The sequence below is a fragment of the Vombatus ursinus genome, unplaced genomic scaffold (assembly GCF_900497805.2).
Source record: "Vombatus ursinus unplaced genomic scaffold, bare-nosed wombat genome assembly UNPS02014799.1, whole genome shotgun sequence".
NCBI lineage: Eukaryota > Metazoa > Chordata > Mammalia > Diprotodontia > Vombatidae > Vombatus > Vombatus ursinus.
In genome coordinates this window covers 1,020,402-1,047,657 of record NW_020954577.1, presented here as the reverse complement: position 1 = coordinate 1,047,657, position 27,256 = coordinate 1,020,402, and the positions used below count along the sequence as shown (strand labels likewise).

Genomic DNA, 27,256 nt, shown 5'->3' with positions numbered 1-27,256 from the left:
ACCATATTTAGCTTTTGCTCACTCTCCCCTTTCCCGTATCGAAGTCACTGACTCTTGTGATATCTTTCAGCTTGGTTTGGAGGTTCTGATGAAACTTTCTATTAGTGAATCAAGCTTGGTGACCTACTTGCCTGAATGTATGCAGCAATGACTGGTCCTCCAGTGATGGACCCACTTGGGCTTTGAATAAAGACTCACGTTTTGACTTTTAGGGCCACCTAATCCTATTTCTTTCATTTCCCCGTAGTTGCTGCAGAAGCAAACTGGGGCCATTTTGTATTTTTATACAATTATGTATTTTTACATGTGTTTAGTGAATAGTTACCAAAGGGTTCAGTACTTAGTCAGCAATGCAAGCTGAAAACTTCAGGATGTTTGAACAATTGATGCCAAAATTTTTGGCCTACATTTTGATTCCATCCCTCAAAGAAGAGGGAGGAAGAGAGCGGGTATTTAAATTCACCTCATGCATAGCACAGTGAGTGAGAGTTTGCTCTGGATGAGCGGTGATCAGGGTTATCTCATTTATACTCTTGGGGATTGCAGATTTAGAGCCATGAGGGACTTAAGAGGTCAGCTAGCCCTCACCCCCACCCCCGTTTTTGCAGAGGAGACCATGTCCCAGAGTGCTGACGGGGGATGCCTGAGGTCACCCAGCTGGGAAAAGGCAAAGGTGGAATTTGAACTTGGGTCATCCCCTGACTTGACACCCAAGATCCCTTGTGGGTTCTTCTTTGTTTTTCCAGTGGAGGCCGTGTTATTGCAGTGGTGGTAGAGGAAACCTTGCCAGAAAGGACGCTGTGTTGTGGTTAATAGAGCATATTAACCAAGTACGAGTAACATAGGCCAGTCTGTGTTAACTTGACTTTTCGCCCCTTCTCTCTGTTCATGCCATTTGATAGCATTTTACATTCTCCCTGAGAGAAAGTTAGAGAGAAATCTGGGGCATTTCATTTTTATGAATGTTGTACAAACAAGACCCTTTCTTCCACCCCTTCCGGGCCGTGGGAGTCTCTGGCATCTCAACAGAGTAGTGCCAGAGAAACGTGGGGAACCGATTGGCTTTGGGGATCAAAGGTGGCTGGCTGGAGGTGAACATGACCAGCCTGAAATATGGGGCTCTGCTTGCTGCTGTCTGGATGGGGGGGCAAGGGCTGGTCAAACTGCCTGTCAGAGAAGTCCCGGCAAATACCAGATGCTTCTGGGAAATCCTCCTGGAGGGTGGGCCCCAAGGTGAGACAGAATGAATCCATTACCTGTCTTTTCACCATCCCAGGTTGCAGCTAACAAGAATTTATTAAGTGTTCACTCCAGGTTTAACACTAGTCTTTGCTGCTTTCATATTTGGGCACGCACAGAAGATGATAACAGTGATGCCAGGAAAGGACCCAGACCCCCTGCCCTTAGGGATTCTTGGTTGCAGACTGTTTTCTGTTTTCAGAATGAAATTTGCGCCCACCACCTACAAACTGCCTTTGGTGAAACACCCGGGAGAATCTTGATTTCTTGCTTAATGAATTGTGGAGATTTGATTTTGAGCTAATAGTTGATTTGCTTTTCTGTGTTGCTGGGGCTCTTGGGGGCTTTTTTATTTTATTTTATTTTATTTTTTAATTAATTAATTTTTAGTTTTCAACAATCACTTCCGTAAGCTTTTGAGTTTTAAATTTTCTCCCCCTCCCTCCCCACCTCCCTCCCCAGGATGGTATGCAATCTGATATGGGCTCTACATATACATTCCTGTTAAACATATTTTCACATTAGTCATGTTTGTAAGGAAGAATTACAACCAATAGGAGGAACCACAAGAAAGAGAAAACAAAACAGAAGGAAAAAAAAAGAGCAAACAGAATGCTTCGACCTGCATTCAAACTCCATAGTTCTTTCTCTGCATGTGGACAGCATTTTCCAGCATGAGACTTTTGGAAATGTCTTAGAGCCTTGCATTGTGTAGAGGAGCTAAGTCTATCCAAGTCAGTTACTGCACAACAAGGCTGTTACTGTATACTGTGTTCTCCTGGTTCTGCCCACTTCACTCAGCATCAGACCATACAAGTCTTTCCACGTTTGTCTGAAGTCTGCCTGCTCATCATTTCTTATAGCACAGTAGTATTCCATCACATTCATATACCACAACTTGTTCAGCCATTCCCCACCTGATGGGCATCCTCTCAATTTCCAATTCTTGGCCACCACAGAAAGAGCTGCTACAAATATTTTTGTACATGTAGGTCCTTTTCCTATTTTTTTTTGCAAGGCAATCAGGGTTAAGTGACTTGCCCAGAGTCACACAGCTAATGAGTACTATGTGTCTGAGGGCGAATTTGAACTCAGGTCCTCCTGACTCTAGGGCCAGTGCTCTATCCACTGCACCACCTAGCTGCCCCTTCTTTTCCTGTTTTTATGATCTCTTTGGACATGCCCCAGATGGGGTATGCTGGGTCAAAGGGTATGCACATTTAATAGCCCTTCGGGCATAAACGTTCCCTTTTCTTAGGATAAAGCAATAACGCCCCTGTGGTTTCTTTCACCAGGTACTTTATGCTGGATTTCGAGTCTGGGATTCTGCAGTATTTTGTGAACGAGCAAAGTAAGAACCAGAAACCCCGAGGGGCCCTGTCTTTAGCCGGAGCCATAGTGTCCCTGAGTGACGAAGCCCCCCACATGTTGGTAGTCCACTCTGCCAATGGAGAGGTGTACAAACTGAGAGGTACGTACGGTCATCCATCTCGCTGGGACTGCCTGCGCTGGCCTCGGAGTTGCTCTCTCCCTCTCGTACTTCCCTTGGATGGGCCAGGGCCGAGGGCTGTGGTCCCCGGCCACCCAGCTCTGCTTTTCCCCACCGGAGATAGGTGAAGAAATGGGAAGGATGGAGCTCGACTCCCCCGAGGGAGGAAAGACCCTTGCCCTTCTCAAATAACAACATTGTAAAAGTGCTGGGAAAGACCCCAGAAATTTGCTCAAAGCCATGACAAGCCGTGGTTCTGGGGGGCCGGTGGTGAACCGTGCCACCCGCCTAAGCTAGAGAGTGGGTGCAGGCAGAGACTGCGTTTATAAACACTGGCACTGTGGAGGTTTGTTTTATTTGACCGCATGTATTTGTTACAAAGGTTTTATTTTTCTTCCAGTGGGGACGGGAAGGCATGAGGGAGAAAAAGTAAACGTCTTATAATTGGGGGGAAGAGAATTAAAATCAAAAAGAGAAGGACTTTGGTCCCAAAGCCACCTCTTTCCTACAGTTTTATTTGTTTGGGTCCCTTCCTTTCTGAAGAATCCTCATTGATTGCATCCCTTCAGAGCAGGGTTCTCTCCCTGGAGTTAATGGAACCCCAGGGGTCCTGGGGATAGAGCTTTGTGGGTTTGTGAATTTTGATGAGGGGAAGATTGTGTTTTTATGCTCACTATCTTCTAACTGAAATTTAGCATTGCATTTAATTATGAATCTAAAAAAGCTCATTATCCTGAGAAAGAAGGTGGGGAGGGAGGGAATAAATATTTCTGCATTGCGTACAGTGTGCCCGCCCCTGGGTTGAACGCTCTTTACAAACATCTGATTTGATTCTTACAGCCTTCCTTTTGAGGTAGGTGCTCTTACTATCCCCATCTTCACGGCCGAGGAAACTGAGGCAAAGGGTGACTTGCCCAGGGTCACACAGCTAGTGTCTGAGGCCAGGGTCTGCAGGCTTTACCAGACTGTCATGAGAATTCACAATGCCAAAAAAAGGGTCCAGAACTCCTGTTCTAGAGCATCACCAGAGAAATTCTTCCCCTATTGGGGAAGGACGTGTACTTTGTCTCATTCTTCTGAAATCCTGCGATGCGGCACGTCTGCCAGGCTCTGCTCACAAGATCTAGAGGTAGCGTTGCCCACAGTCAGCAGAAATCGTAGGGTCAGAGCCTGTGGGAGGGGGCGCGCCCCATCCTGGGGAGGTCCTGTGTTCTGTTTCTCTGTAGGCCTTCTAGGGCACGGAATCTCACTGATGGCCCATCTCTTGAGCTCACTCACCTCCCTGGCCTGTTCTGGGGTCAGTCAGCAGCAATGCCTCCCTCTCAAAACCGATGCGCATCTTTCTGTATCCCCCCATAGATGGTAAGCTCCTTGTGGGCAGGGACAAATTCCTTTTTGTTATTGTGTCTCCTGCACCCAGCTCCGCAGTAAGTGCTTAGTAAGCGTTTCTTGAGTTTAAGTTGCCTGTGCTGGCCTTTATCCAAGTCCTCTAGCCGCCAGTAGGTGGAAAAACCTGAATTTGAACCCCAAGGTGTTTTGGCTACACCGTGGTACAGTGGCCCCCTCCCAGACACAGAGTGTTCTGGTCTTGGTGGCGGACGGTGGGGGCGCCGGTTAACGGGTGACCCCAGCAATGGGCTATTAAGTCCACGTCCCTCCTTTTACAGATGAGGAAACTGAGGCCCAGAGAGGGTAAGTAACTGGACGGTCACTTGTGTTGGGATCAACAGCGTTAGAATTTGAATCCAAGTTGCCTGATCCCCAGTCCTGGGTTCTTTCTGCTGTATTGCTCTATCTGCCAGAAGGTAGTTAATGTCTTTTATTATCTGCTTAAAAATCATATTTCTAGGAGTAGCTCCATAAAGCCATCAAAAACCTATAAAATAAAAATGGGTGCAGTTGCAGAAGCAAGAGTGAAGCCTCTGTTTGGAGGGAACGCTGGCGAGATGAATACATTTCCTTGAGATTCACGCAGCATCCCCTCGGGCTGCCGAGATTTATGCGGTCCTGGGCAGTGCCAGCTGCTTTATTGCTAAATAAATTGTCGGAGCAGAAACAATAGGTGGGAAAACTTGCCTCACTTATTCCTGCCTGGGGTTTATAAAACTAAAATGACAAAAGCCACACGTGAGAAACACCCAATCGGTTTGGCCAGAGAGTAGGCACGGTCTGGCCTCTCGTTTTTTAACAGACTGTCGATTATTGAAGCCTCATTTATTAACGTTGCATTAACGACATGAGATAGTCACGGGGCTGAATGAAGCCGTGGTGTGGGAGGTGCCCAGCCACGTGGGCTTTGGCGGTGGTTTGTGGTCAGTGGCATGAAGGATCAGATCCCGCTGTGAAATGTGTCTTTGGGATCCCCAGTGGCCAGGAGAGTAAGACTTTGTAAGCAGTTCCTTCTCAAGCATTTACGTAGCCCCTACCACATGCTAGGGATTCTGTTGTTCTGTCAGTCGTTTTGGGTTTTTTTTTCGGCAGAGATACTAGAGTGGTTTGCCATTTCATTCTTCAGCCCTTTTTATAGATGAGGAAACTGAGGCAAATAGGGTTAGGTGACTTGCCCAGGGCCACATAGTAAGTGTCTGAGTCGGGTCTTCTTGACTCCAGGCTCAGTGTTCTAACCACTGCACCACGTAGCTGGGGATACATAGACAAAAAAGGAAACAGCCCCTGCCCTCAAGGAGGTTATGCTCTATCAGGTGACATCTCATGTAATATATAATATAATGAAATGCCCAGAGTAATCCAAGATAACTTTTGGTGGGGAGATGCTAGACAGGGGTGGGGAATCTACAGCTTAGAAAGCACAGAAGTTTGGATTCTGTCAAAGGGCCTGGAGGCCGCAGGTTCCCCACCCCTGCTCTCGGAGGTGGGAGGACCGGGAAAGGACTGAGCCCAGAAGGAAAGGAGTTCTTCTGAGGGAGGGAAGGCGGGTCGACCCGTCCTGGGCACACACATTGTATTTGGGGTTTGCGCATCCTTGAAAGAAGGATGCCTAGGCAAGGCCAGCCAGACCTTTCCCCATTCCCCTCTGCGTGTTTGGCTGTGCTGTCCCTTTGGGCATTTGCAGACGCAGGGGATGGATCTTGGTGTTCGAAGGGACCTCAAAGGCTGAATCCAGCCTGCCTCCTCTCTGGGAGCTTACAGCCTTTTCTGTTCACTCTTTGCTCCCGCTTTCCCTGGGTACGGTGCCTGGCCTTGGTGGGTCCGCAGGGCACAGTTTCCAGATGATCTTTTGAGAATTTCAGATAATTTGGTAATCCTACCACCTCTGAGCACAAAATGGGAAAATAATATAAGAATTCCCAGACTTCTCCTTCTACATATGAATAACATCAGTAGTAATAGTTCATGTTTATACGGCGCCCTATGGTCCACAAAACACATACTGTGTGTTGGCTCCTGTGAATATTCGTTTATTTGAAGGCCCTGCTTTGAGGGTCAAGAGGTCCTGGGGTCAAATCCCATCTCTCCTGCTTGTTAGCTGTGTGACCTTGGACACGTCACCGAGCCAAAGCCTCAGTTTCCTTATTTGTAAGATGAGATGGCCTTCTCAGGTCCCTGCCAGCTCTATCCATGGGGGGATGGCCTCCGGAGTCCCTTACGTCTCTAAATCTGTCTTCCTGTGCCCCTGACGGTTCTTCTCGTTATGCGCCTGTGACCTCTCACGTCCTCTCCAGCTCTAAATCTTAGGTCCTGTGAAGGGCTTATTTAATAGTAACAATAATACTATTTACACACGTTATTTTGAGTAACAGTAGTTCAGACGGATTTTATCTGGGCTGTGTTATTAACTGCTGACCTGTAGGTCTACGTGATCTACAGCGCACACACACGGTTAGGTACAGGATATTTCGGAGTCCATTTATTTAGGGGCTGGAGGGGAACTGCCAGGGGCAAAACATCCCAAGAATCTTGCTGTCAGTTTGAACTTTCAGTGGCCTTTTGCAGCCATTTTGGGTTCTCTGAGGTTTTCTTCTGTGCCTTATCCTTTCCCATCTTAATAAAAACCCCAAAGAATCCATATTAAAATGGTAATTCAACCATAAGCTTATTCTGAAATGTTAATAACCCCACTGTACGGTCTGTGTTAGATAACAAAAGACCCTGAGAAAGCTGGGCTTTCAAACCTCTATTAGCCACATGTGGGAAAGGAACATTTTAAACTAAGTGCTTTATTTTCCTTCTCTCTTGCATTTTTAAAGGAGCAAAAGTGACTCTTAAAGGCAAGAAAAAGGTCAATTTTTCTTCCCCCCTCTATGTGAGATATTTGAGGATGCATTTTTAATGTTTCATTTGGGAATTGCCTGTGCGTTCTCAGACTGGTGGGTTTGGGGGTATTAGACACCAGTCCTGGAGGAGTTTTGTTGATGTAACCGGTGGCCTTCCCCACTCCCCTTGAGGCCTGAGGTGCTCTGGGGTGTGGCCTTGGCCATCTAAGTCTTTCCCTGTCCCTCTTTCAGCTGCTGATGCTAAAGAAAAGCAGTGTTGGGTGACTCAACTCCAGAACTGTGCCAAGTACCACATGGAAACTCATTCTAAGGTAGGTGCCCCTGGGCGAGGTAAGTGGGGTAATTATCTGGGTTAAAAAGAGCACAGAGGAACCCACAGGGATAAGCTGAGAGGGGCGGTTGTATTGCCCCTATCCCCGAAGGCATCTGCGTTCATAGAGGGAGGCCCCACATCCGCAGAGATTTAAGGAGGGAAGGAGAGAGAGAGATGTCAGTGTTCTCCTTGGGGGTGATGAGCAGAGGGAGGGAGACCCAGCTCTCCTTCAGGGCGCTGGGAGGCAGATGGCCTGTGGGGACCCAACAGAGTGTTTTCCTAGGCTGTCAATTTGAGGAAGTGTTAATTGCCCTGTGAGGGGGATGACTTTCCTGTCGAGGTATGCTAGTCAAAGATTTATAGTCAAGACCAGATGCCGTCATCATGGGGTTTTAAGTACAGCCTGTTCCAAACCTGATGATTATACCCTCGCAGGTGATGTTTATATGATAAATCTATTTTTCCCCCATTCCTTTTTTTTTTTTTTTTAAATGATGGTGTCTTTGAGTTAGAGACCTGGGGTTAGGTACGTGACCGGCATTCCCAAGTTTATGGTGAAAAGAGTATCATTTTAAAACAATTTAAATGATTTAAAAGCAAAGTCGGTTACGGGATCTGTGTGTACCTGCTGAAGAATTGGGGTCGAAGGATGGGTTAATGAGAGCTGAATCGGTTCCCTTGAGGCTGCTGGTTCGAAAGCTGAATCCCAGTGGATGGATCTGATAACCATCAAGGCTGGTTTCTGTTCTTTCTTTGTTTTGAAAACAGATGTAGCCCCTGTGGAAAGGTCACTCCCCACTCCAGCTGGTTCACCGTTGTTTCCTTTCTCTCTTCTCCTACCAAGGGCCATGTGAAACATTACTTAGGTATAGTCCCTAGCCTGGGCCAATTTACTTCTGAACACAGTACTGCATTTGACCTTCTTCCCAGGAAGCCTGGTGATTTTTGCTTCTTGTCTCTGAGGGTTTTTTTTTTGTCTGTCTGACCAGTTTCATTCATTTGAAATGTGGGGGGAGAATCAGATCGTCTGTGGCTTGTGAAGTGTTTCTGCCTCTTCCCTTTTTTCCCATTTGTCTCCTCCCCCTCTTTTTATCTCCTCCTTCCACATCCAGACTTAAAAAGTTGCACATATGTAGGGTTGACGGTACTTGGCAGTTGATTAAAGGTAAGGGATAAAGGAAAGGTAGAAGATGAATGGTCTCTGCCTGGGTTACTGGGAGGATGGCAGCCCTGTCAGTCTCGATGAGGGAGTTGGGAGGTGGGGGAGCGGGGGGCGTTGTTTTAATATGCAGCTAGTTCAGTTTTAGGTGGGTTGAGTTTGAGGTGGAGATGGAGATGTTCTACTCGGAGCTAGAGGTTGGAAATTAGAAGCCAGGAGAGATGTGGGGGACTGGATAGATAGACTTAGGATTCATTGGTTTGGAGGTGATAATTAAGGCAATGAGAGAGAGACAGACAGACAGGTAAAAGGAGGGTCAGGGAAGCTAAGAATGGAATCGTATTTATAGGAGAATGTTCATCACTGTCAGATGTTGCAAAAATGTCATAGATGTAGAAATCCTTGGTGACCCTGGTGAGAGTGTTCTCAGCTTCCTGGGGGACTGGAAGCCGCATTTGGGAGGTGCAGTAAGTTGGAGCCCTCTGTTTGGGAATGGCCCTTTTCCACGGCTAGAAGATTTAGGGTGATTGAAAAACAATCGAATCTGACTTGTTTTTAAAGGACAATTAGAAATGCCCCCAAGTTACTTCTGATTGAAATGCCAAGGTTGGAGGACACAAACCCTTGCTGGCCATTCAGGACGTTAGAACTTTGCTTTGGTCAAGTAAACAAGCATTTATTAAGCGCTTATTGCATACCAGGCACTGTGCTAAGCTTTGGGGGGGGGGGGAAGGCAAGAACCTGTTGTCTATTGTGAAGGAGCCCCAATCTGAAGGAGAAGACATTATGCAAACAAGTATGTATGAATACAATTATGAGCCTCCTTATGAATGGGAGGTAATCTCCTCCTACGGAAGGTGCCAGCAGGGAGGGGGATGGGAAAGGTTTCTTGCAGAATGCTGTTCAGACTCAAAGTCTCCTTTTTGGGTGGAGTTTCTGTTGATGTCTAATCAGAAGTTATGTGCCCAGGGTGTTTGGAGGGGTTTAAACAGTTCTGCTATCTGCCGATCTCTGAAGGACCAGAACAGCCACTCCCGTACACTTGCAAGGCTTCTAGGTTTGCAGAATACATTTGCTGTCTGCTTTGATCGTCATCACAGTGACCCTCAGAGGTCAGGACCCGGACAGGAAGCATGGTGCAGGCGGTTTGGACTTGGAACCAGGAAGGTCTGGGTTCACCTTCTACCTTGGAGCTTTCTGACTGTGAGACCCTGGCAAGTCATTTACTTGTTCTGTGCCTCAGTTTCCATAGCTGTAAATTGTGTGTGTCTGCGGTGGGAGCGCGTTGGACTTGATGTCTTCTAAAGTTCCTTCCAGCCCTGTGATCCTGTGCTGAAAGCCTTACCCCCATTTTCTCAGAAAGCTTGAGATTTACACAGCCAAGTGTCGGCGGTGAAATTCAGACTCGGCTCTTTGTACTAGCGCCCAGCACGGACATCTTTTTTGTTGTACCTTTTTCGGAGGGTATGTGTCTGATTTATCCCGTCTGTATCTTGTTTGCACACAGTTGTTTGCTTGTCTGCCCTTTTAGACTGTGAGCTCCCTGGGTGTTGGTAGAAGGGGTGGGGTAGTGTGGCTGGGGAGTCATGGAGGGCCTGAAAGATTTCTTGTAGAGAAGGGAAGTCATATGGCGGACCATTGGTTGGGGACTCTTTTGGATTATAGACCCTGTTGTCCTCAGACGAGAGGTCGTAAAGCTAAAGGGGTCATTGTCGCTGTCCCTGTCAGATGATTCTAGATTAAGGTTTGTAGCGGTGGGTAACTAGTAGCATGGCCCTAGTGTGAAGTCAGCTGATTAGCGTAGGACTTGACCCACTCGTAAGTCCTAATTCTAATGGGAATAAATGAAAGTTACCGACTCTTGCTAGGGTGGCTTCATCCTGATCATTTTCTCCCTTAAATAAAGTGCAATACCCTCAGTTTTCCTCACCCTGCTTGAACACTTCTATATGCACAACTCGTAGGCACCTCACAAGTTCATGTGGTAACAGAGGAAAGGACACTGGGAGTTGACAGGATTTCCTGGGTTCATACAGCTAGTTGATGACCACTGAGACCTGAACTCAGATTCCTGAATGTTTGTTATTTAAACTTTGTTTTAGAAATTGATTTCCTTTCCTCCCCCCAACATTGCTCTAACTGCTCAGTGACCCCTGCCCCACTTCTTGCCTGCCCCTCAGCCTCCACCAGAACCTTTCCTTATAGCAAGGTATCGGTATTGGTATCGGTATCGGTATCGGTATCGGTATTTCAAGGTCAGAGGGTATGATAAGAAATAGTTTAATGACATACTTAATTCGAAATTGTTTTCCATGGTGATTGGGCCAGTTTGAGGCTCCACTAACAGTGTATCAACATCCCTGTCTTCCCACAACTCCTCTAACGTTTGCCAATTAAATTTTTCATCGCTGTTGCCAAGATGATTGGTGTGAGGCGAAATCTCAGAGTTGTTTTAATCTGTACATCTCATCCTCTTATGATTTGGTGAACTCTTTCATATGGTTATTGATGGTAAACATTTCTTCTTTTTTGAAAATTGAATGTTCTTTCCATGTGACGTCCAAATACTTCCCAAAAATAAGTTTTGTATGATTGCACATGTATAACCTACTTCAAATTTCTTACCATCTCAGAGGGGGAGGGAAGGAGGGAGGAGACAGTTTGGAACTCAAAATTTAAAAAAAGAAGGTTAAAAATTGTTTTTACATGCAACTGGCAAACAATAAAATGTTATTAAAAAATCCCTCCCAAAGGTAACATTTTCAGCTAGCTCAATTTATGGTTATTTGATAGAGGAGAAAGAAAGATGCAGAACATCAAGATGTATTGTCCTGTTTGTTCAATGACCTTAGCAAGTCGATGAGTCTTTTCTGGGTACCTTGTTAGGCTAATTGAGAACTGTCTTTGATGTGTTTCAGGTAGGACAAGGACTGAAGTGTTGAGCAATTCTGTTTAACCCCCTTTCAGACGCTGCAGACCACTGGAAGTATTAAAATCACACTTTGGGGGCTGTGTTCTCTAATTCTAGACTTATCACTAACGTATTCATAAGAACGGTTTGTCTGAATGAATTAGATTTTGCTGTGTCTGCTTTGAAGAGTATAAAAAAGATGCTGAGGAAATGTAATTGGCTTGCAAGGAAGGGTAAGGGGTATCTTCATGGAATTTCCCATGGTGCTTTGTGTGGTAACCCCATCCTCAGGAGCTCCTGTCTCAGGTTACATAAAGGACGTATTTATAATACCCATTGTCCTGGGCAGAAATTCTTTAGAGTGGAACTAATGGGCCTGTGCTTAATGAAATTTCCTATCAGTCAGTCGAGTTAGACAGGTTTATTGGAGGATGTTAGTGTCCCTCTCCTGCACCTTCTGAGTTTTCTGATACTGGGCAATTTCACTTTCCTATTATACTAAATTCAATGTCATCTTTCTTGTGGTGTTTTTACAGATAATTACCTTTTTGGTATTAAAAGCTGAGTGTAAAACATTGCCATTCAATGACCTAAAATAAAATGCAATTCAAGAAAGGCTTTGAATAAGCTTTTATTAAAATGATGAAGTTAGAGGTTTTTATTGTCTTCACAAAATACCGCTAGGTTGTATACCTTCTCAAGCATTATTGTAAAAATTAGGTGTGCCGGCTGCTCCCTTAGAATGGGAATCTTGGTGGAGACAAGGACAGGAAGACCGTCCACTTAAAGATCAGATGCTGAGGGAAGCCAGAAGCCACCTGTAGTGTGATGAGCATAGTCTGGCAGTAAGGAGAGCAGGGTTAGAGGCCTGTCCCTGTCACTTAGCTGCGAGATCTTGAGCAAATATGTTCTCCTATTGGGGCCTTCTTTTTTTTTTTTTAGTCATGTAAAGTGGAGAATTGAGTTTCTGCTCTAATGATATATGTGTGTGTGTGTGTGTGTGTGTGTGTGTGTGTGTGTGTGTGTGTGTATTTTTTTTTTTTGGCTAGGCAGTGGGGTTAAGCGACTTGCCCCTGGTCACACAGCTAGTAAGTGTTATGTGTCTGAGGCTGGATTTGAACTCAGGTGCTCCTGAATCCAGGGCCGGTGCTCTATCCACTGCACCTCCTAGCTGCCCCCTTATGAGATAATTTTTGTGAAGAGCATAGCACAGTGCATGGTACACAGTAGGTGCTTAATAAATACCTGCCTCTCCTCCGCAGCCAGACTGAATTCCAAAAAGAGATCCTTTGGGAGCAATCCTGAGCCTTGTGTGAAGCAGATAGACCAACGACCCTGGAGGAAGCTAATGTCAATCTCGGCCTCAGACTAGGTTTGGAAGGGCATGGAAATGTCAGAAACAACCAGAAATCTCCATTCTCTGCCAGAACCACGGATTTAAGAGCTGACGTTGTCCAGGGAGTTCATCCTCCCCTCTGCCCTGATCAGGAGACTCTGGGGTTCGAGAAGCGCCTTCTTTGAATTCTCCTCCCAGGTTGCGTGTAAGCTTATCTCTTGTGGCCGCAAGCTGGCGTTGCCTGTATCCAGCGGCCAGCCCCCTGTAATTCCATCAGATTTACACTTTGTTGTCAGGTTGTTCAGGAAAACTCTTCAGCTCCTCATTTCAGGTACCCAAGCATCCCTCATGTGGGGTTCTGGCATGGGCATAGTGTACAAAGCCACCTCTAGAGACAAGTAACCTGACTTTACTTGTGAAACATCCATCGCTCTTTTAGAGATGGGCTCACACAGTGTGTCTCTCCCTTCTTATGCCACAGGAGGGACCAGGCCTGAAGTTGTTGTGGAGTCATTCAGTTGTGTCTGACTCTTTGGGACCCCATTGACCATACTGTCTGTGGGGTTTTCTTGGCAAAGATGCTGGAGTGGTTGACCATTTCCTTATCCAGTGGATTAAGGCAACAGAGGTTAAGTGACTTGCCCAGGGTCACACAGCTACTAAGTGTCTGAGGCTGGATTTGAACTCAGGTCTTCCTGACTCCAGGCCCAGCGCTCTATCCGCTGAACCACCTGGCGGTGGGAATTTCTCAAGGTTCCTCCTCCATTTCCCTTGTCGATACGTCTTCCCCAGAGGAAGAGTGAAGCTGGCAAATACAGGGAGGTAAATAGAGAGAGACAAGGTGAGACGTTAGCTGTCACTGGACGATCCCCATTCCTGCTTATGGAGAAGCTTCTGTCGGAATGTTAAAGGCAGTGAAGTGGATGGTGTAGCAAGAGGAAGGGAAGGAAGCCCGCCATGATGGAATCCAGTCGTTCTCAGCCCAGGGAGCTGGCGGTGGCCGTAGTGAACCGCGGGGGGACCAGATAGAAAGGGCTGAAGGTTTTACTTTGAGGAAATGCAGAGGGGAAGAGTCTGCTTTGTGTCTCAGCCAAAGGCCAAGAACATCTCGGGGTGCCTAAGATGCAGGCTGTCCTTCGTCCTAGAGGGGGAGGTGAGAGGCCAAAGGACGGCTTCTGGGAGGGGAGAACAGAGGTGACTAGGTAGAGGAAGGCCAGTCTGGGCTGTGATTAGGGACGCCTGCTGTCTCCTCTGCCCTGGTCAGATCCCATCTGGAGGCCTGGCTTCTGTTCTGGGCACTGCCATTTTGTAACAGTATGGATAAGCTAGAGACGGCCGGGGCATGGGGGGGGGCGGGGGTTGGGAAGACTGGAGACAATTACATTAGGGGATTTAAAGGAAGAAAATGGAGATTTTAGCTGGAGAAGGAAGGAATTGAATGGCTGTCTTGGGGTGGAAGGAATAGATTCCAGAAGAAAAGGGGATGGAAGCACCTGAGAGGAAGGTTTACGCTCAATGAAAGGAGAAGTTTTCTTGTAATTAGAGCAAGTAGACTATCTTGGGTGATAATAATAATAATAGTAATGATAACAACAATGTCAATAATAATCGCTTTCACACTGTGCTTTAAGGTTTGCAAAAACGCTTTACATACATTATCTGTTTGATCCTCACTACAACCCTGGGATGTGGTTGCCTTTTTATTGATGAGGAAACTGAAGCAGGTGGCTTAGTGGATAGAGCACTGGGCTTGGAATCAGGAAGACCCATCTTTGTGAGTTCAAATGTGGCCTCAGACACTTAGTAGCTGCATGACCCTGGGCAAGTCACTTAACTTTGTTTACCTCGGCTCCTAATGAAGAAATGTAATGTAAAATGAGCTAGAGAAGGAAATGGCAAACCATTCCAACGTCCTTGGCAAGAACTGCTCCCTGCCCCCCGCAAATCACAAAAGAGTTGGGCAAGACAAAAAACCTAAAGCATAGAGAGGTTAATTGACTTGCCCAGAGTCACACATCTAGTAAGTATCTGAGGTATTTCTGCTTTCAAATCCAGTGCTTTATCTACCTAGCTAGGTCCCTAGTCTCTGGACCTCTTCAGGTGGAGTTTGGCTATCTACCTATGAGGAATAATTTAGGGAGAATTCCTGTACAGATAAAAGGTAAAATTCCTTTCATTTCACCGATAAAATTTCTCACAGATAAAATTTCTGGGCAGATATCATTCTGCTAGATAATCTCAGAAGTTCTTTCCAAACTAAAGATTGATTTGGATTAACTACTTAAATGTAAATACCCGTTCAGGATTTCAATCTTAAGTACACATAAATCATTCACACCTCAGCATGAATTACTCTTAATAATCAGATTGTTTTTTTTCTCATACTTGAGGTTATCTGTATATATTATCCTACTACAATGTAAACTGTTTGAGGCTTTTTCCTTTGTACCCTCACTATCTAGCACAGTGCCTTGAATAGAACAGATACTTAGTGAATGTTTGTCAAATAGAGGAACAAGCAATTCAAGGCTGGTGGGGCCATGGGAGAGACAGTTTTAGAGCTCAGAATTTATGGGCTGCTAGGGGTTGCTATAGGGCAGCTAGGAGTCAAGAAGACTCATCCTCCTGAGATCAAATCTGGCTTTAGATACTTCTCAGCTGTGTAACCCTGGCCAAGTCACTAAACCCTGTCTGCCTCAGTTTCCTCATCTGTGAAATGAGTTGGAGAAGGAAATGGCCAACCACTCCAGTGTCTTCAGCAGGAACACCCCAAGTGGGCTCACCAAGAGTTGGGCATGACTGAATGATGACAACGAAAAGGGGGTGCTGTGGGTAGAGGGCTACACTTGGCATCAGGAGGAGCTGAGTTCAGATCTTGCCTCGGTCACTTTCTGTGTGCCTAGGAGCAGCTCCCTTCATCTCTGTGTGACTCAACTTTCTCGTTTGTCAGATGAGAACGCGGGACCTGGTGGGGGCTCTCTGGTCTTTCCAGCTCCAAATTGAGGGTGCTTTGATTCTCTGAGAGGAGACTAGCCCTGGGCAGGCCATCAGACTGAAGAAATGGAAACCCGTTTACGTGTGGAAGCCCCGGGCGTGTGGGGCAGCCAGGGTGAGGGCTGAGCACAGGTGCGGAGGTCTGAAGATGAGCTTGGCTTCCTTGATGGTTTTTCCTGGGCTTGGTCCCCACTCCACGCGCACGCCTGAAATGTAACAGGAGGCGGTGGGCTCCAGCGTGACCGGGGCTCCCTCCGGCCAGTCTTTCTGGTTCGGAAAGAAGCGTGCAACGTGGCTCGTGTCCGTGGGAGGGGCACTCTCCCACAGAGGCAGAGTAGAAGGGAGGAGGTCTCTGGTCAGACAGGAGGGCGGCTGAATGGCAGGTAGTGAAATGTGGTGAAGCTTAAAGGGGGTGGTTGTGGTTCAGTTGTTTGTTGTGTCTGACTCTTCGTGCCCCCATTTGAGGTTTTCTTGGCAAAGATACTGGAGTGGCTTGTCATTTCCTTTTCCAGCCCATTTGACAGATGGGGAAACTGAGGCAGGCAGGGTTGAGTGACTTGCCCAGGGTCACATAGCTAGGAAGGGTCTGAGGCTGGATTTGAACTTGGGAAGACGAGTCTTCCTGACCCCATACCTGGTGCTCTGTGTACTATGGCGCCACCTCGACGCCTCAAAAGGAGGGTAAGGGACTGCTTTAGGGTCTCCCAGCCAGTGAATGTTGGAACACAGCTTCAAGTTGTGGGTTCCTGATTCCAGATCTCGGACCCTAGATCCTGTCTAGCTTCCCAAGGCCGGGGTCTCTTTAAGGGATGAGCTCTCCTTGCACATTGAGTCCTGGCACATGCCTTCGAGTCCTCTTGCTTCAGCCTGCCTCAGCACTTGGAAACGGACCCTGATGGCTGCATTAGATAATTTCTTTTTCGCTTCTGCTGCCTGGCAGCAAATCCTGGCGGCATCTCCCCTCCACCCCTCCATCCCTCCAGAGGCAGCGCTGCAGTTTCTCTGTGTGAATGGGGCTTCGGGGTGGGCTCCCCAGACCTGTGGACGGATTCTGGGGGGGCTGTGAACCTGGATGGGAAAAATCCATTTCAGCTTCATTTCCATGTAATTGGTTTCCTTCAAAATCTGTGTATTTTATTTGGGGCATTTAAAACCTTTATTCTGGGAAGAAATATGTGGGCTTCGCCAGATTGTGAAAGGGGTCTGACACCTAAAACAGGTTAGGAATTTTAGACCAGAAAGGCCAGTGCTGGTATACTCCACTTAATAACGATGATGGCTTTAGTCATTTATATTTTGCTATGAAGTATCAAGAGTACTTTACTATATTACTTCGTTTGAGCCTTTTCAATGACTGTTCACGGGTATCAAAGATGAGGAGACTGAGGCTCAGAGGAGTGAGGGGCTTGGGTAGGGGCACCTGACTAGTAGGTGTCTCGAGGAGGATTTGGAATGAGGCCTGTCCCACTGTTCACCTGCCCTGCCACATTAATCTGTGAGCTCTTGGGGTGCTGGACGTGGCGTGTGTGTGTGTGTGTGTCTGTCTCTCCCTGCACCCCCTCCCCCTGGCAGCTTCGTCCGAGACTAGACAGAGGCAGTGAGCCCAGGACCGGCCCTCACCGGCTCCTCTGTCCAGGCGGGTGACAGCCCCATCTGTCAAGCTTGTTCACACGTCTCCCAATTAGGGATACAAACAGAAGCAGAGAAACGTTTCCCTGATGGTCTTGGTGGGAGGCCGTTAGCCCAGATGGATCTTTCTCCACCTGTACGGGAGCGTGTGTGTGTTTGGCGACGTGATGGATGGAGGCTTCCTGTCCCCGGCCCCCAGACCCTCTCCCCCTCCGTGCGTCGCCTTCCAGTCATGACTTTGCATAGACCCAGGCGCTGCTCTAATGCATGTTCCAGCCCTCGTTTCTGCTGAAGGAGCGAATTCTGCCTTGACTTGAAGGTTCCCCGCCCCTCCCCCTTCTCCGTGTGCCTGCCTGCCTGACATCCCCAAGAAGGGATCGGTTGGTTGCTGTTGCCTGTGCCTTGACTGCCTGGTAAGTGGCTTCCCCGGCCGCCGGCTCGTGGGGCAGGGCTGGGCAGCACCGGCTGCCTTCCTCGCGGGTGCCTGGCCCTGCCGGGTGCCGGTCCTTCCCGATGGGCTGCGGTGACTCCTCCCTGGTGAGGACCGACAGCTGCTTTTCAGGGCTTTCGTCCCCGCAGCCTCGGCAGCAGCATGGTGGCTCCTGCCACCTGCCGTATCCCAGGGCATGTGAGGTAAATGCCGGGGCCCGGGACTCCTTCTGTGACTGACGCCAGGGAGGGCAGCTCCTAGGTGTGGGAGGCTCGGGCCCCCGAATCCTCCTCGGACGAGGGCTGAGGAGCAGAGCGGGAGGGCTTCTCGGCTCCACTGAGAAGCCTTCTTTTGGCGGGGATGTCGAATTTTATAGCTGCTTTCAGGTTAGATGGACTTGAAAGTAAACCCGAATCATACCGTTGGCTGTAATATGTTGACAGATGTTTGATGGGAAGTGTCCTAACTGGCGAGGCGGCGTGGGCCGGAGTCCCCGATCGAGAAGCCAGCTCTCACTTTACAGCTGAGACCACTGAGGCACACGGACCATTGCAGTGACTTGCCCAGGTTTACACAGCCTGAGTGTAAAGTGTCTGAGGCAGGATTTGAATGCAGGCCTTCCTGGTTCTGGGTTGGCTCTCAAAACTGGGGCTGTATACTTGTTGACACCGAGCGTGGGGCTCTGAGTGACCCCTTTTGGTGGCACTTTGCCTCTGTTTCTCAGTCTGGAAGACGTGGATAAGATTGGCCCCTATGTCTAGTCATTGTAAGAATACTGTGAGTTAGCATTAGTTATTCTGGCTTCCTCAGGCCTATAGAAAAGGGAGAGTGGTGTGGTGTAGTGGTCAGAGGGTCCGTTTCGGAGCCAGGAAGACCTGGGTGCAAATCCTGCCGCTAAAGTATTTGTCAAAAGTCCGCAAGCCCTCTCGGACTGTCTGTTGCGTAGGGGCTCATAGAATGCTGGAAAGGATCGCCAAGAACTGTTAGTCCCTTGCAAGTGAATTGCCAGCCTGCGTTGTGGGGAGAGTTTCTCTCCTGGGAATTCCACATGCTGGAGAAATGCCAGGTTGGAATCCCACAAACCTCTTCTCCCTAAGCTCCCTTCCTCCCTGAATTCTGAAAGGTCAGCTCAGTGGAGGCTTTGCTAGTCGGTTCGGTCCCCAGGAAGATGGGGGGCCCTGTGGGTGTGGGCAGGGAGGGGGCAGGTTAGAATCCACGGGGTGTTTAAAGTTCCCCTTTGCCTTTTTTCCCAGATTGAGGCAACTGAAGAGCAGGGGTGACTTTTGTATTTTTACAAAAACACAGGTAGTCCTGGCATCTGCCAAGGGGCCACTGATGTCATTACATTTCCCAGAAGCTGAAGAATAATGTGGGGACGATGGGGTGTTGTTTTCCCATTTAATCGTAGGAAGTATCGGTGTCTGAAATAAAATTCAGGGTGTGACTGAAAGTTCTGGGGAATAAAGCCAGGGCTCCCTGCTGTGTGCAGAGGACTCGGGGGAGTCACAATTGCAATGGAACCCCCAGGGTTGGGGTGAGGAGACTTGGAGGTTTTCCTAATGGTCATGAGCACATTAGAAGTGGATTGGTGGGACCCATCAGTCCGTCTGTGGGTATTTATTAAACACCTGCTATAGTCTGTGCGCAGCCCTGGGCTAGATGCTGGGGATGCAGTGGCCAGAAGGCAAGAGCCTTCCCTCGAGGGGCTTACCGCATGTGCATGTTGCATCGATGTACATAGAACCAGCACAAAACGTATGCAGAGGTTCTGGGAGGGAGGGTATGAACAGCCGGGAGAGTCAGGAATGACTTCAGAGGGAAAAGGGGGTGGGCTGGCCCCATAACACGCCGAGGAGTGATAGGTGATGGGCAGCCCAGCACTCGTGATCTTTTCCACCAAACCCTTCCCTCTCCCCAGTTTCCCTGTTCCTGCTGAGCATGCCTTCAAGTCCCCCAGGATGGAAACCTCGGGGTCATCCTCGAGGCCTCCCTATCCTCCGGTCCCATAACTACTCCAGCCCTGAGACTCGTCAGTCATTGCCACGCTTACAGCCTCTCTCACACCAATTCAGTCTCCTCTCGCCTCTTAGCTGGACGCTTGCAGAGGCCTGCTCATCGGCGCCCCCGCCTCTCTCCTGGCTCTAATCTGTCGCTCAGCGTTCAAAGTGCTCTTCCTAAGCGCAGCTCTGACCGCGTTGGCTGCCTCCCCTTCAGTAATTACGCCGCGGTGGCTCCCTATGCCTCTAGGATTAAGTCCCGTATAAAATCCGGCTTGGCGTTCCTGACCTCTTCCCACTTTCCCAGTCTTTGTGTACTTTACTCCCTCCCCATACTCTGATCCAGCACCCCTGGCTTTCGTGCTGATGTTTGAATATAACACTTCATCTCCCATCTGCATGCCTTTGCCTGGGCTGGGCCCCATGCCTGGAATGCTCCGTCCCCTTACCTCCATCTCTTAGATTCTCTGACTTCCATCAAGACTCAGCTCACATCCCACCTTCTGCAGGAGACTCTTGCTGCTAATAATGCCTTCCCCTCTCAGATTGCCTCCATCCACTCTCTATCTATACCTGGTGGTTTGAGGGGAGGCCCTGTGTTTTGTCCTGTCAGTCTCCACCTCTTAGCGCAGTGTCTGGCCCCTGGTAATGGCCTGTAGATGCTTGTTAATTGGTCGACTGATGGAGGATGTCAGGTTGAAAGGGGTCTTAGAGGTCATCTAGTCCTACTCTCATTGTACAGATAAGGAAACTGAGGCTCAGGGATGTTGAGTGGATTGTCCAAGATCGCGTAAGTAGAACTGAGCCCGGGAGCTGTGACCCCAAACTGCGCATAAGGTGATACTGGCCTCGCTCTAGTTCATTCTGGTGTGAAGTCAAACTTTTAAGACATCAATGAGGTTTGTTTGGGCTTTGGAGTGAAATCATGTTTGCTCTTTTTAAAAAAGTAGTTTAGATTTGTTTTTTATTTTAGTTTATTATTTTATTTCAGATTTATTTTTATTTCAGTATTTTATTTTTATTTATTTATCGCATACATGAAGTGGGAGAATTTGGATTTAAAAATGGCCGTTGTCTGGTATAGTGATTGTGCTGATTGGTGTTTCTTCACGTTTGAAATAGACTTTAAATGTTTTTGATAGTAGATTTTGATGCCTACTTTTTGTTTTTACATCTCCTAGACTTCCTCCTGTATCTCTCCCTCTCCCAGAGAGCCATCCCTTAGAGCGAAGGATTGTTTAATTTAATATTTTTTTCCCAATTACATGTAAAAACAATTTTAACACTCCCTTTTTTTTTTCAAATTTTGAGTTCCAAATTCTCTCCACCCACAGTCTGACATAGGTTATCCGTGTTCAGTCAAGCAAAATTCATTTCCATGTAAGTCATTCTGTGAAAGAAAACACAGACAAAAAAAAACCCAAGAAAAAGAAAGAAAGTAAAGATAAACTACCTTTGATCTGCATTCAGGCTCTACCAATTCTTTCCCTGGGGATGGATAGCAGTTTTCATCGTAAGTCCTACAGAATTGTCCCGGACCATTGTTTTGCTGAGAATAGCTAAGCTAATCACAGAAGATCATCGTACAGTGTTGCTGTTGCTCTGTACAATGTTCTCCTGGTTCTGCCCACTTCACTCAGCATCAGACCATACAAGTCTTTCCAGGTTTTTCTGAAGTCTGCCTGCTCATCATTTTTTATGGACCAATAGCATTCCATCAAATCTTATAGGGCAGCTTGTTCAGCCATTCCCCCATTGGTGGGCATCCCTTTGGTTTCCAATTCTTTGCCACCACCAAAAGAGCTGTTATAAATATTTTTGTACATGCGGGTCCTTTTCCTTTTTGTTTTTTATCTGTTTGGGACACAGACCTCGTCGTGGTTTTGCCTGGTCGAAGGGGATGCCTGGTTTTATAGCCCTTTGGACATAGCTCCACATTGGTTGGATCAATTCACCCCTTCACCAGTGGTACATTAGTGTTTTAATTTTCCTACATCTCCTCCAACATTTATTATCATTTTCCTTTTCTGTCGTGTTAGCCAGTATGACGGGTATGAGGTAGGAGCTCAGAGTTGTTTTAATTTGCATTTCTCTCATCAGTAGTGATTTAGAGCATTTTCATCTGACTGTAGATAACTTTGATTACTTTGTCTGAAAGCTGCCAGTTCATATCATTTGACCATTTATCAATTGAGGAATGGCTATCATTTCTATAAATTTGACTCAGTTTTCTATATGTTTGAGAAATGAGGTCTTTATCAGAGAAACTCACTGTAAATTTTTTTCCATAGTAGTGATTACCAACTCTGAATTTTCCTCCATCTGTTTTCCCCCTGTTTATCCTGCTCTCTGTCTCTCCTTTTACCCTGTCCGTTCTCAAAAGTGTTTTGGTTCTGATTTTCACCTCCTCCAAACTGCCCTCCCTTCTGTCAGCCCTCTGCCTCTTATCCCCTTTCCTTCCTACTTTCCTGTAGGGTAAGATAGTTCTACAGCCCCCTGAGTGTGTATCTGAGTCTCTCTGAGCCAGTTTCCGTAACAGTAAGGCACATATGTTCCTCATCCCCCTTCCGCCATTTCCCCTCCATGTAACATCTCCTTCAGGCCTCTTTTATGTCAGATAATTCATCCCCTTCTGCGTCTCTCTTTCCCCCTCCTGGTTCGTTCTTCTTTCTCATCCCTTAACTTTTTTTTTTAGGTAATCGTCCCATCACATTCAGCTCACACCCCTGCTTTCTGTCTCTCTTCACTCTCTCTAACTGCCCTGATAATGAGAAAGTTTTTAGGAGTTATAAATACCATTTTCCCATGTAGGAATATAAACAGTTTAACTTTATCAAATCCCTTATGATTTCTCTTTCCTGTTTACCTTTTCAATGCCTCCCTTGAGTCTTGTATTTGAAAGTCAAGTTTTGTCTTCAGCGCTGGTCTTTTCATCAGGAATGCTTGACAGTCCTCTGTTTCCTTGAATGTCACTAACGATTTTTTTTTTTTTTTGCAAAGAGGAAGAGGAGAAAAAAACCAAGTCAGGAAAACCAATTGCCATATTTTTAATCATGACCTTTCATCTGCCACGTGATCAGGGTTGAAGACTCTGGGGGGAACAGATATGACATTCTGTTTGAGCATTTGGGGCAGGGAAGAAGAGGGACCAGCTTATCTGTTGTTGGGGAAGGATTGGTCAACAAGCCCAAGCATTTATTATGTGCATTTGTAGCTAGGTGCTAGGCCTGGAGTCAGGAAGACTCGAGTTCAAATCTAGCCTCAGGCACTTAGTAGCTGGTCAAGTCACTTAACTTCTGTTTGTCTCAGTTTCCTCAGCTATAAAATGGTGATGATGATAGCTCCTACATCCCAGGGTTGTTGTGAGGCCCAATGAGAGAACATGGGCATTTTGCAAACATTGTCTCATCTGAATCTCTTACCCTCCCTGGGAAGCGGGTGCTACGGGGATTGTTGTTCCCACTTTACAGATGGGGAAACTGAGGCTTGTCGTCACTGCAGCTGAGTAAACGCCAGGGGGAAGAGGATTTGGACGTGCATGTCTCCAAGTCCACGCTGATCATTCAGAACTGTAGAACAAATCCCACTGGGGCTCAGGTGTGTGGCAGCTGAGAGAAGACCTTTGGATCTGGCCACAGGGAGGCCTTCAGACACTGGAATGCCCAGGTTCACTTGTTATCTTGCCCACTGGCACCAGTTGGCTTTTTCCCCCCAAGTCTTTTTTTAAAAATGTGCTTACAGCGAAAGCAGAAACAGCTCTAAATAGAACCAAGATGGGAAAAGCATCGAGGCTGAGCCAAGGGCACAGAGAGGAGATCTGTGCCCAAGGGATCAGTCAGTCAAGAGGGTGCAGAAGGATTAAGTCATAAGGTGTCTGAAGGAGGGGAAGATACCAAGGCCTGGAAAAAAGTCTGAGACCTTATTAGTGCCAGAAAAGGGTGATGGAGAGATTCCCTAATTAATACTGCCCTATGGACCTACTTTCCCATTTTACAACATTTTTAAGAGAATCCTCTTTCTGCGCATCATGGGCATCCATTGTCGGTAGGGATCAGGAAGCCTTTCACTGGTGATTTTTCCTCAGTAGAGTAGGTGATGGCTTTACTCCTACCCAGCTGATGGAAAGAGGAAGGGTTTTTATACGTACAGTATCCCATCGTGCTGAATGCTTATTGGATATAATAAAGCATTTGATGTAGTAGAGGACAGAAGGCCACTTTAAAACCTCCCTTCCAATAAGATGTGACCCATCCATAACTTAAATCATTTAAAGATTCCTTGAAAGACAGAATAACAGAGATAGCTTTGCTTAAAAATCCTCTGGTTACGAACAATGGGTGAGGCATAGAAAAGAGAGATGGGTGAGTGGCTTCCAGAGATGTTTGCCACCATGATGGAGATGATCCGGCAGAGCCCAGATTAAAATGAATTCCTTCTGCGTGAGCAGATGTCATTGCATTGGGGGCAGGCAGCAAGCCCTGGAACGTCGCAGAACTTCTTGGAAGAGATCTGGAACAACTCGAGTTTGGCTTAACCATGCACACAGGAAAAACCAAGTGGATGAAGAATTGCTCCAATTTTGCCATCAGCACAGTTGGATGGACAAGCAGTAGATCTGATAGATCAGAGCGTATCTGTCTGGGATGGGCAGCACCAGTGGTCTGTGAGTTTGGCCAGGAATTAATCAGGAGGTGTAGAGTGGGCTGGATTCTCTTCAGAAGCTCTGTTAGAGGCCCATATTTTTAATCCTAACATCACGTAGGTGTGCTGCATGGTCGTGAAGCCCGGCACACAGTAGTCTCCAAAGGTCTGAAAGTGACCATCACACAGAGGCCGTTGGAGAGACACGAGTGGTTAGTGTGAACAGGCTTGTGGCACTCTTTGGGGAAGAGCCAGAGTAAAAGATGTCAGCAGGGGAATGTGCGGTTGAAAACTAAGATGGTTCATCTTTCTTGCAAGGGTCTAAGGGTAGCAGGTGGGCAGCCTGAGGACCCGGCTGGTGTCCTTGTGGTCTCGGAGAAAAGACCCCATCAGGCTAGAGGGGCTGGCCCCCTTGTGGATGTGCCCTGAAATGATGGTCCCTGCTGGAGGGGTCACCCCCCCAGCTTCCTCCGCCGTGGCCAGCTTCTGGGGGGCCCTGGCAGGGTAGGCGTGGAGGTTTGGAGTGGTGGCACCGGATGAGATCACGCCTTCATCTGAGAATATCAAATAAAAACCATCTGCAACAAAAACAACCACCTGAATAAACAAAAAAGGGGAGGGTGGAAAGTTTTGGGGAATTGTTCGTCCTCGGGGAGGCAGAACCAGGTGGGCGCACCCATGAGACAAGTGATGTGAATGCATGTTCTGTGACTGCCCGCTCTGATCCAGTTTCCTTCCTTGTTTCTTTTCCTTCCTGATGGTTGTGGTCAGTGTGGTCAGTCTGCTGTGGCTCCAGAATATCAGTTCAGTCCATCGGGGAACCCTGATTTTGTGGTTGGAGAACCCCGTGCCTTCCCAGCCACGTAATACCGCCTGTGTGCGGTTAGTACTAAGAATCTGGGCCTCTGATCCTGGCAGAAGTTGATCCTGCAGAGTCGAGCTCCTTGTGATCCCGTTAGAGGACTTAGCTCTTAAGTCTGGTTAGAGGCAGCTAGGGGGTGCCAGAGAGCACAGAGCGCTACATCTGACCACTGACACTGACCCTGGGTAGATAGATCACTGGCCTCTCTTGGCCTCAGTTTTCTTGTCTGTAAAATGGGGATAATGATAGCGCTCATCTCTTTGGGCTGCAGTGAGAATTGAATGAGAGAATATTTAAAGTGTTCTGTAAACTTAGGATGCTCTGTGAATGTTAGTGGTTGATGATGGTGGGGGTAGTGGTTGTGTCCATTCCCAGAGACCTCCATGATGACAATATCCTTCACCTCTCCTAGGGCATCGACTGTGACCTTGCACTTGGAAATGGGATTCCTAGGCCTGAGAGCCAGCCTCTCGCTTTACCAGTGTGATCACAGAATCAAGAGACCGCTCGGCCTGTAGTGGAGAGAACCAGAGTCTTTGGAGTGAGGAAGATCTGGGTTCAAATCTCTCTTCCTCACCCCAACACGTACCTTTACCTCTCAGTCCTCTAGGTAGTTCTCGGAGGCTAGAAGTTATGGAGCAGGGGAGATCTACATTGGTGGAGGGAGTGTCCTCACTGGTTTAAAAAAAAAAAACAAACCACAGATTCATTCGCCAAGGCTCTGAGTTGGGAGATAGCTCTGAATACCCACACCTGATTATTGTTCAGTCATTTTTCAGTCGTGTCCAATTCTTTGTGACCCTGTGTGGAGTTTTCTTGGCAGGGATCCTGGAGTGGTTTGTCGTTTCTTTCTCCAGCTCACTCTTACAGATGAGGAAACTGAGGCAAATAGGATGAAGTGACTTGCCCAAGGTCACACAGCTAGTGTCTGAGATGAGTCTTCGTGACTCTAGGCCCAGTGCTCCATGCACTGTGGCACTGCCTGGCTGTCCCATACCTGATCACGAAGCCCCTTTACAAAATGCCCCATAATCAGTCCTTGGCCCTGGGCTCGCCGACCTCCCAGAGCGGGGAAGTTTCCTCAGTATCGCGCCTTAACTGGCTCCTCTCTCACCCATGGCTCTTAGTTGTGCCCTCTGGGGCCAAGCAGAATGCAGCTCCTTCCCTTTGCTGGTCCTTTGAATGGAACCATGATGAGCTCCCAAAGGCTTCCCTGACACCCCCATGTTTCCTCTTGGGTCAAAGGGGGAAAGTCACATTTGTACCCTGATTGTGACGTAGGTAACTCCCAGTGAAGAAATGCCCTCTACCCGTGCAGATATCCCCCTGCCCTGCAGCCGCGTCCTGCGGGGCTGCCATGGTGGAGACGGCGGCACTGCGAGGCCGCCCAGGGTCCCCCAGCACCACCTCACTCCAGGCCAGCTCTCCACCTGCTATTCCCTGCTGCCGACGCCAATCCCAGAACCAAGGGGCTTCTCTGTAGGCCCGCACGAGATCCTGATGTAACCTGCCTGGGAGGACAAGGGGGTCTGGGCTCCAGGGGAGCGCTTTAATGGGAAGGCAGCTTCAACTGTTGCAGAATTAGCTACCTTTTCACTCACCCAGTCTTACTTTAAATTGAATTTTTTTGTAGACCCAAGTCAGCATTGTCCACCATTGTGGGAAGGGCCCTAAACGTGGAGCTCCTTTGCTTACTGTCCGTATGACGTCAGGCAAGCCCTTTGGCCTCTAAGAATACGGATTCTTATGTCCCCACCAGGAAAATGAAAGGGTTGGCCTCTATCGGTCAGGGAATCAGCCCTTTGGGCCCTTTGTCAGTCTGGCGAGGCCTGTGGACCCCCTTCTTTGACTCAGACTTTTAAATGTGTCAAATAAAATACTAGGAAAGGAAACCCATTACATTGAGACATAATGATCAAAATACTTTAAAAATAATCTCCCAGCCCTCAGGTCAAGGACCTTGTCCCTGTGATTGGAACCTGCAGGACCCACCTTGCGGCACCGTGGGGAGGACCAGATGT

At 47.7% G+C, this 27,256-nt stretch overlaps 1 protein-coding gene across 1 annotated transcript in view; it reads left to right on the top strand.

The window, feature by feature from the left end:
• The window catches only part of LOC114050535 (oxysterol-binding protein-related protein 10-like), a 256,026-nt gene that overhangs the window by 76,616 nt on the left and 152,154 nt on the right, over positions 1-27,256 (top strand). Inside the window, exons 3-4 of the mRNA XM_027872312.1 lie at positions 2,535-2,710; positions 7,195-7,274. Coding sequence (XP_027728113.1) covers positions 2,535-2,710; positions 7,195-7,274 — 256 coding nt within the window. The remainder of the gene's footprint in view (positions 1-2,534; positions 2,711-7,194; positions 7,275-27,256) is intronic.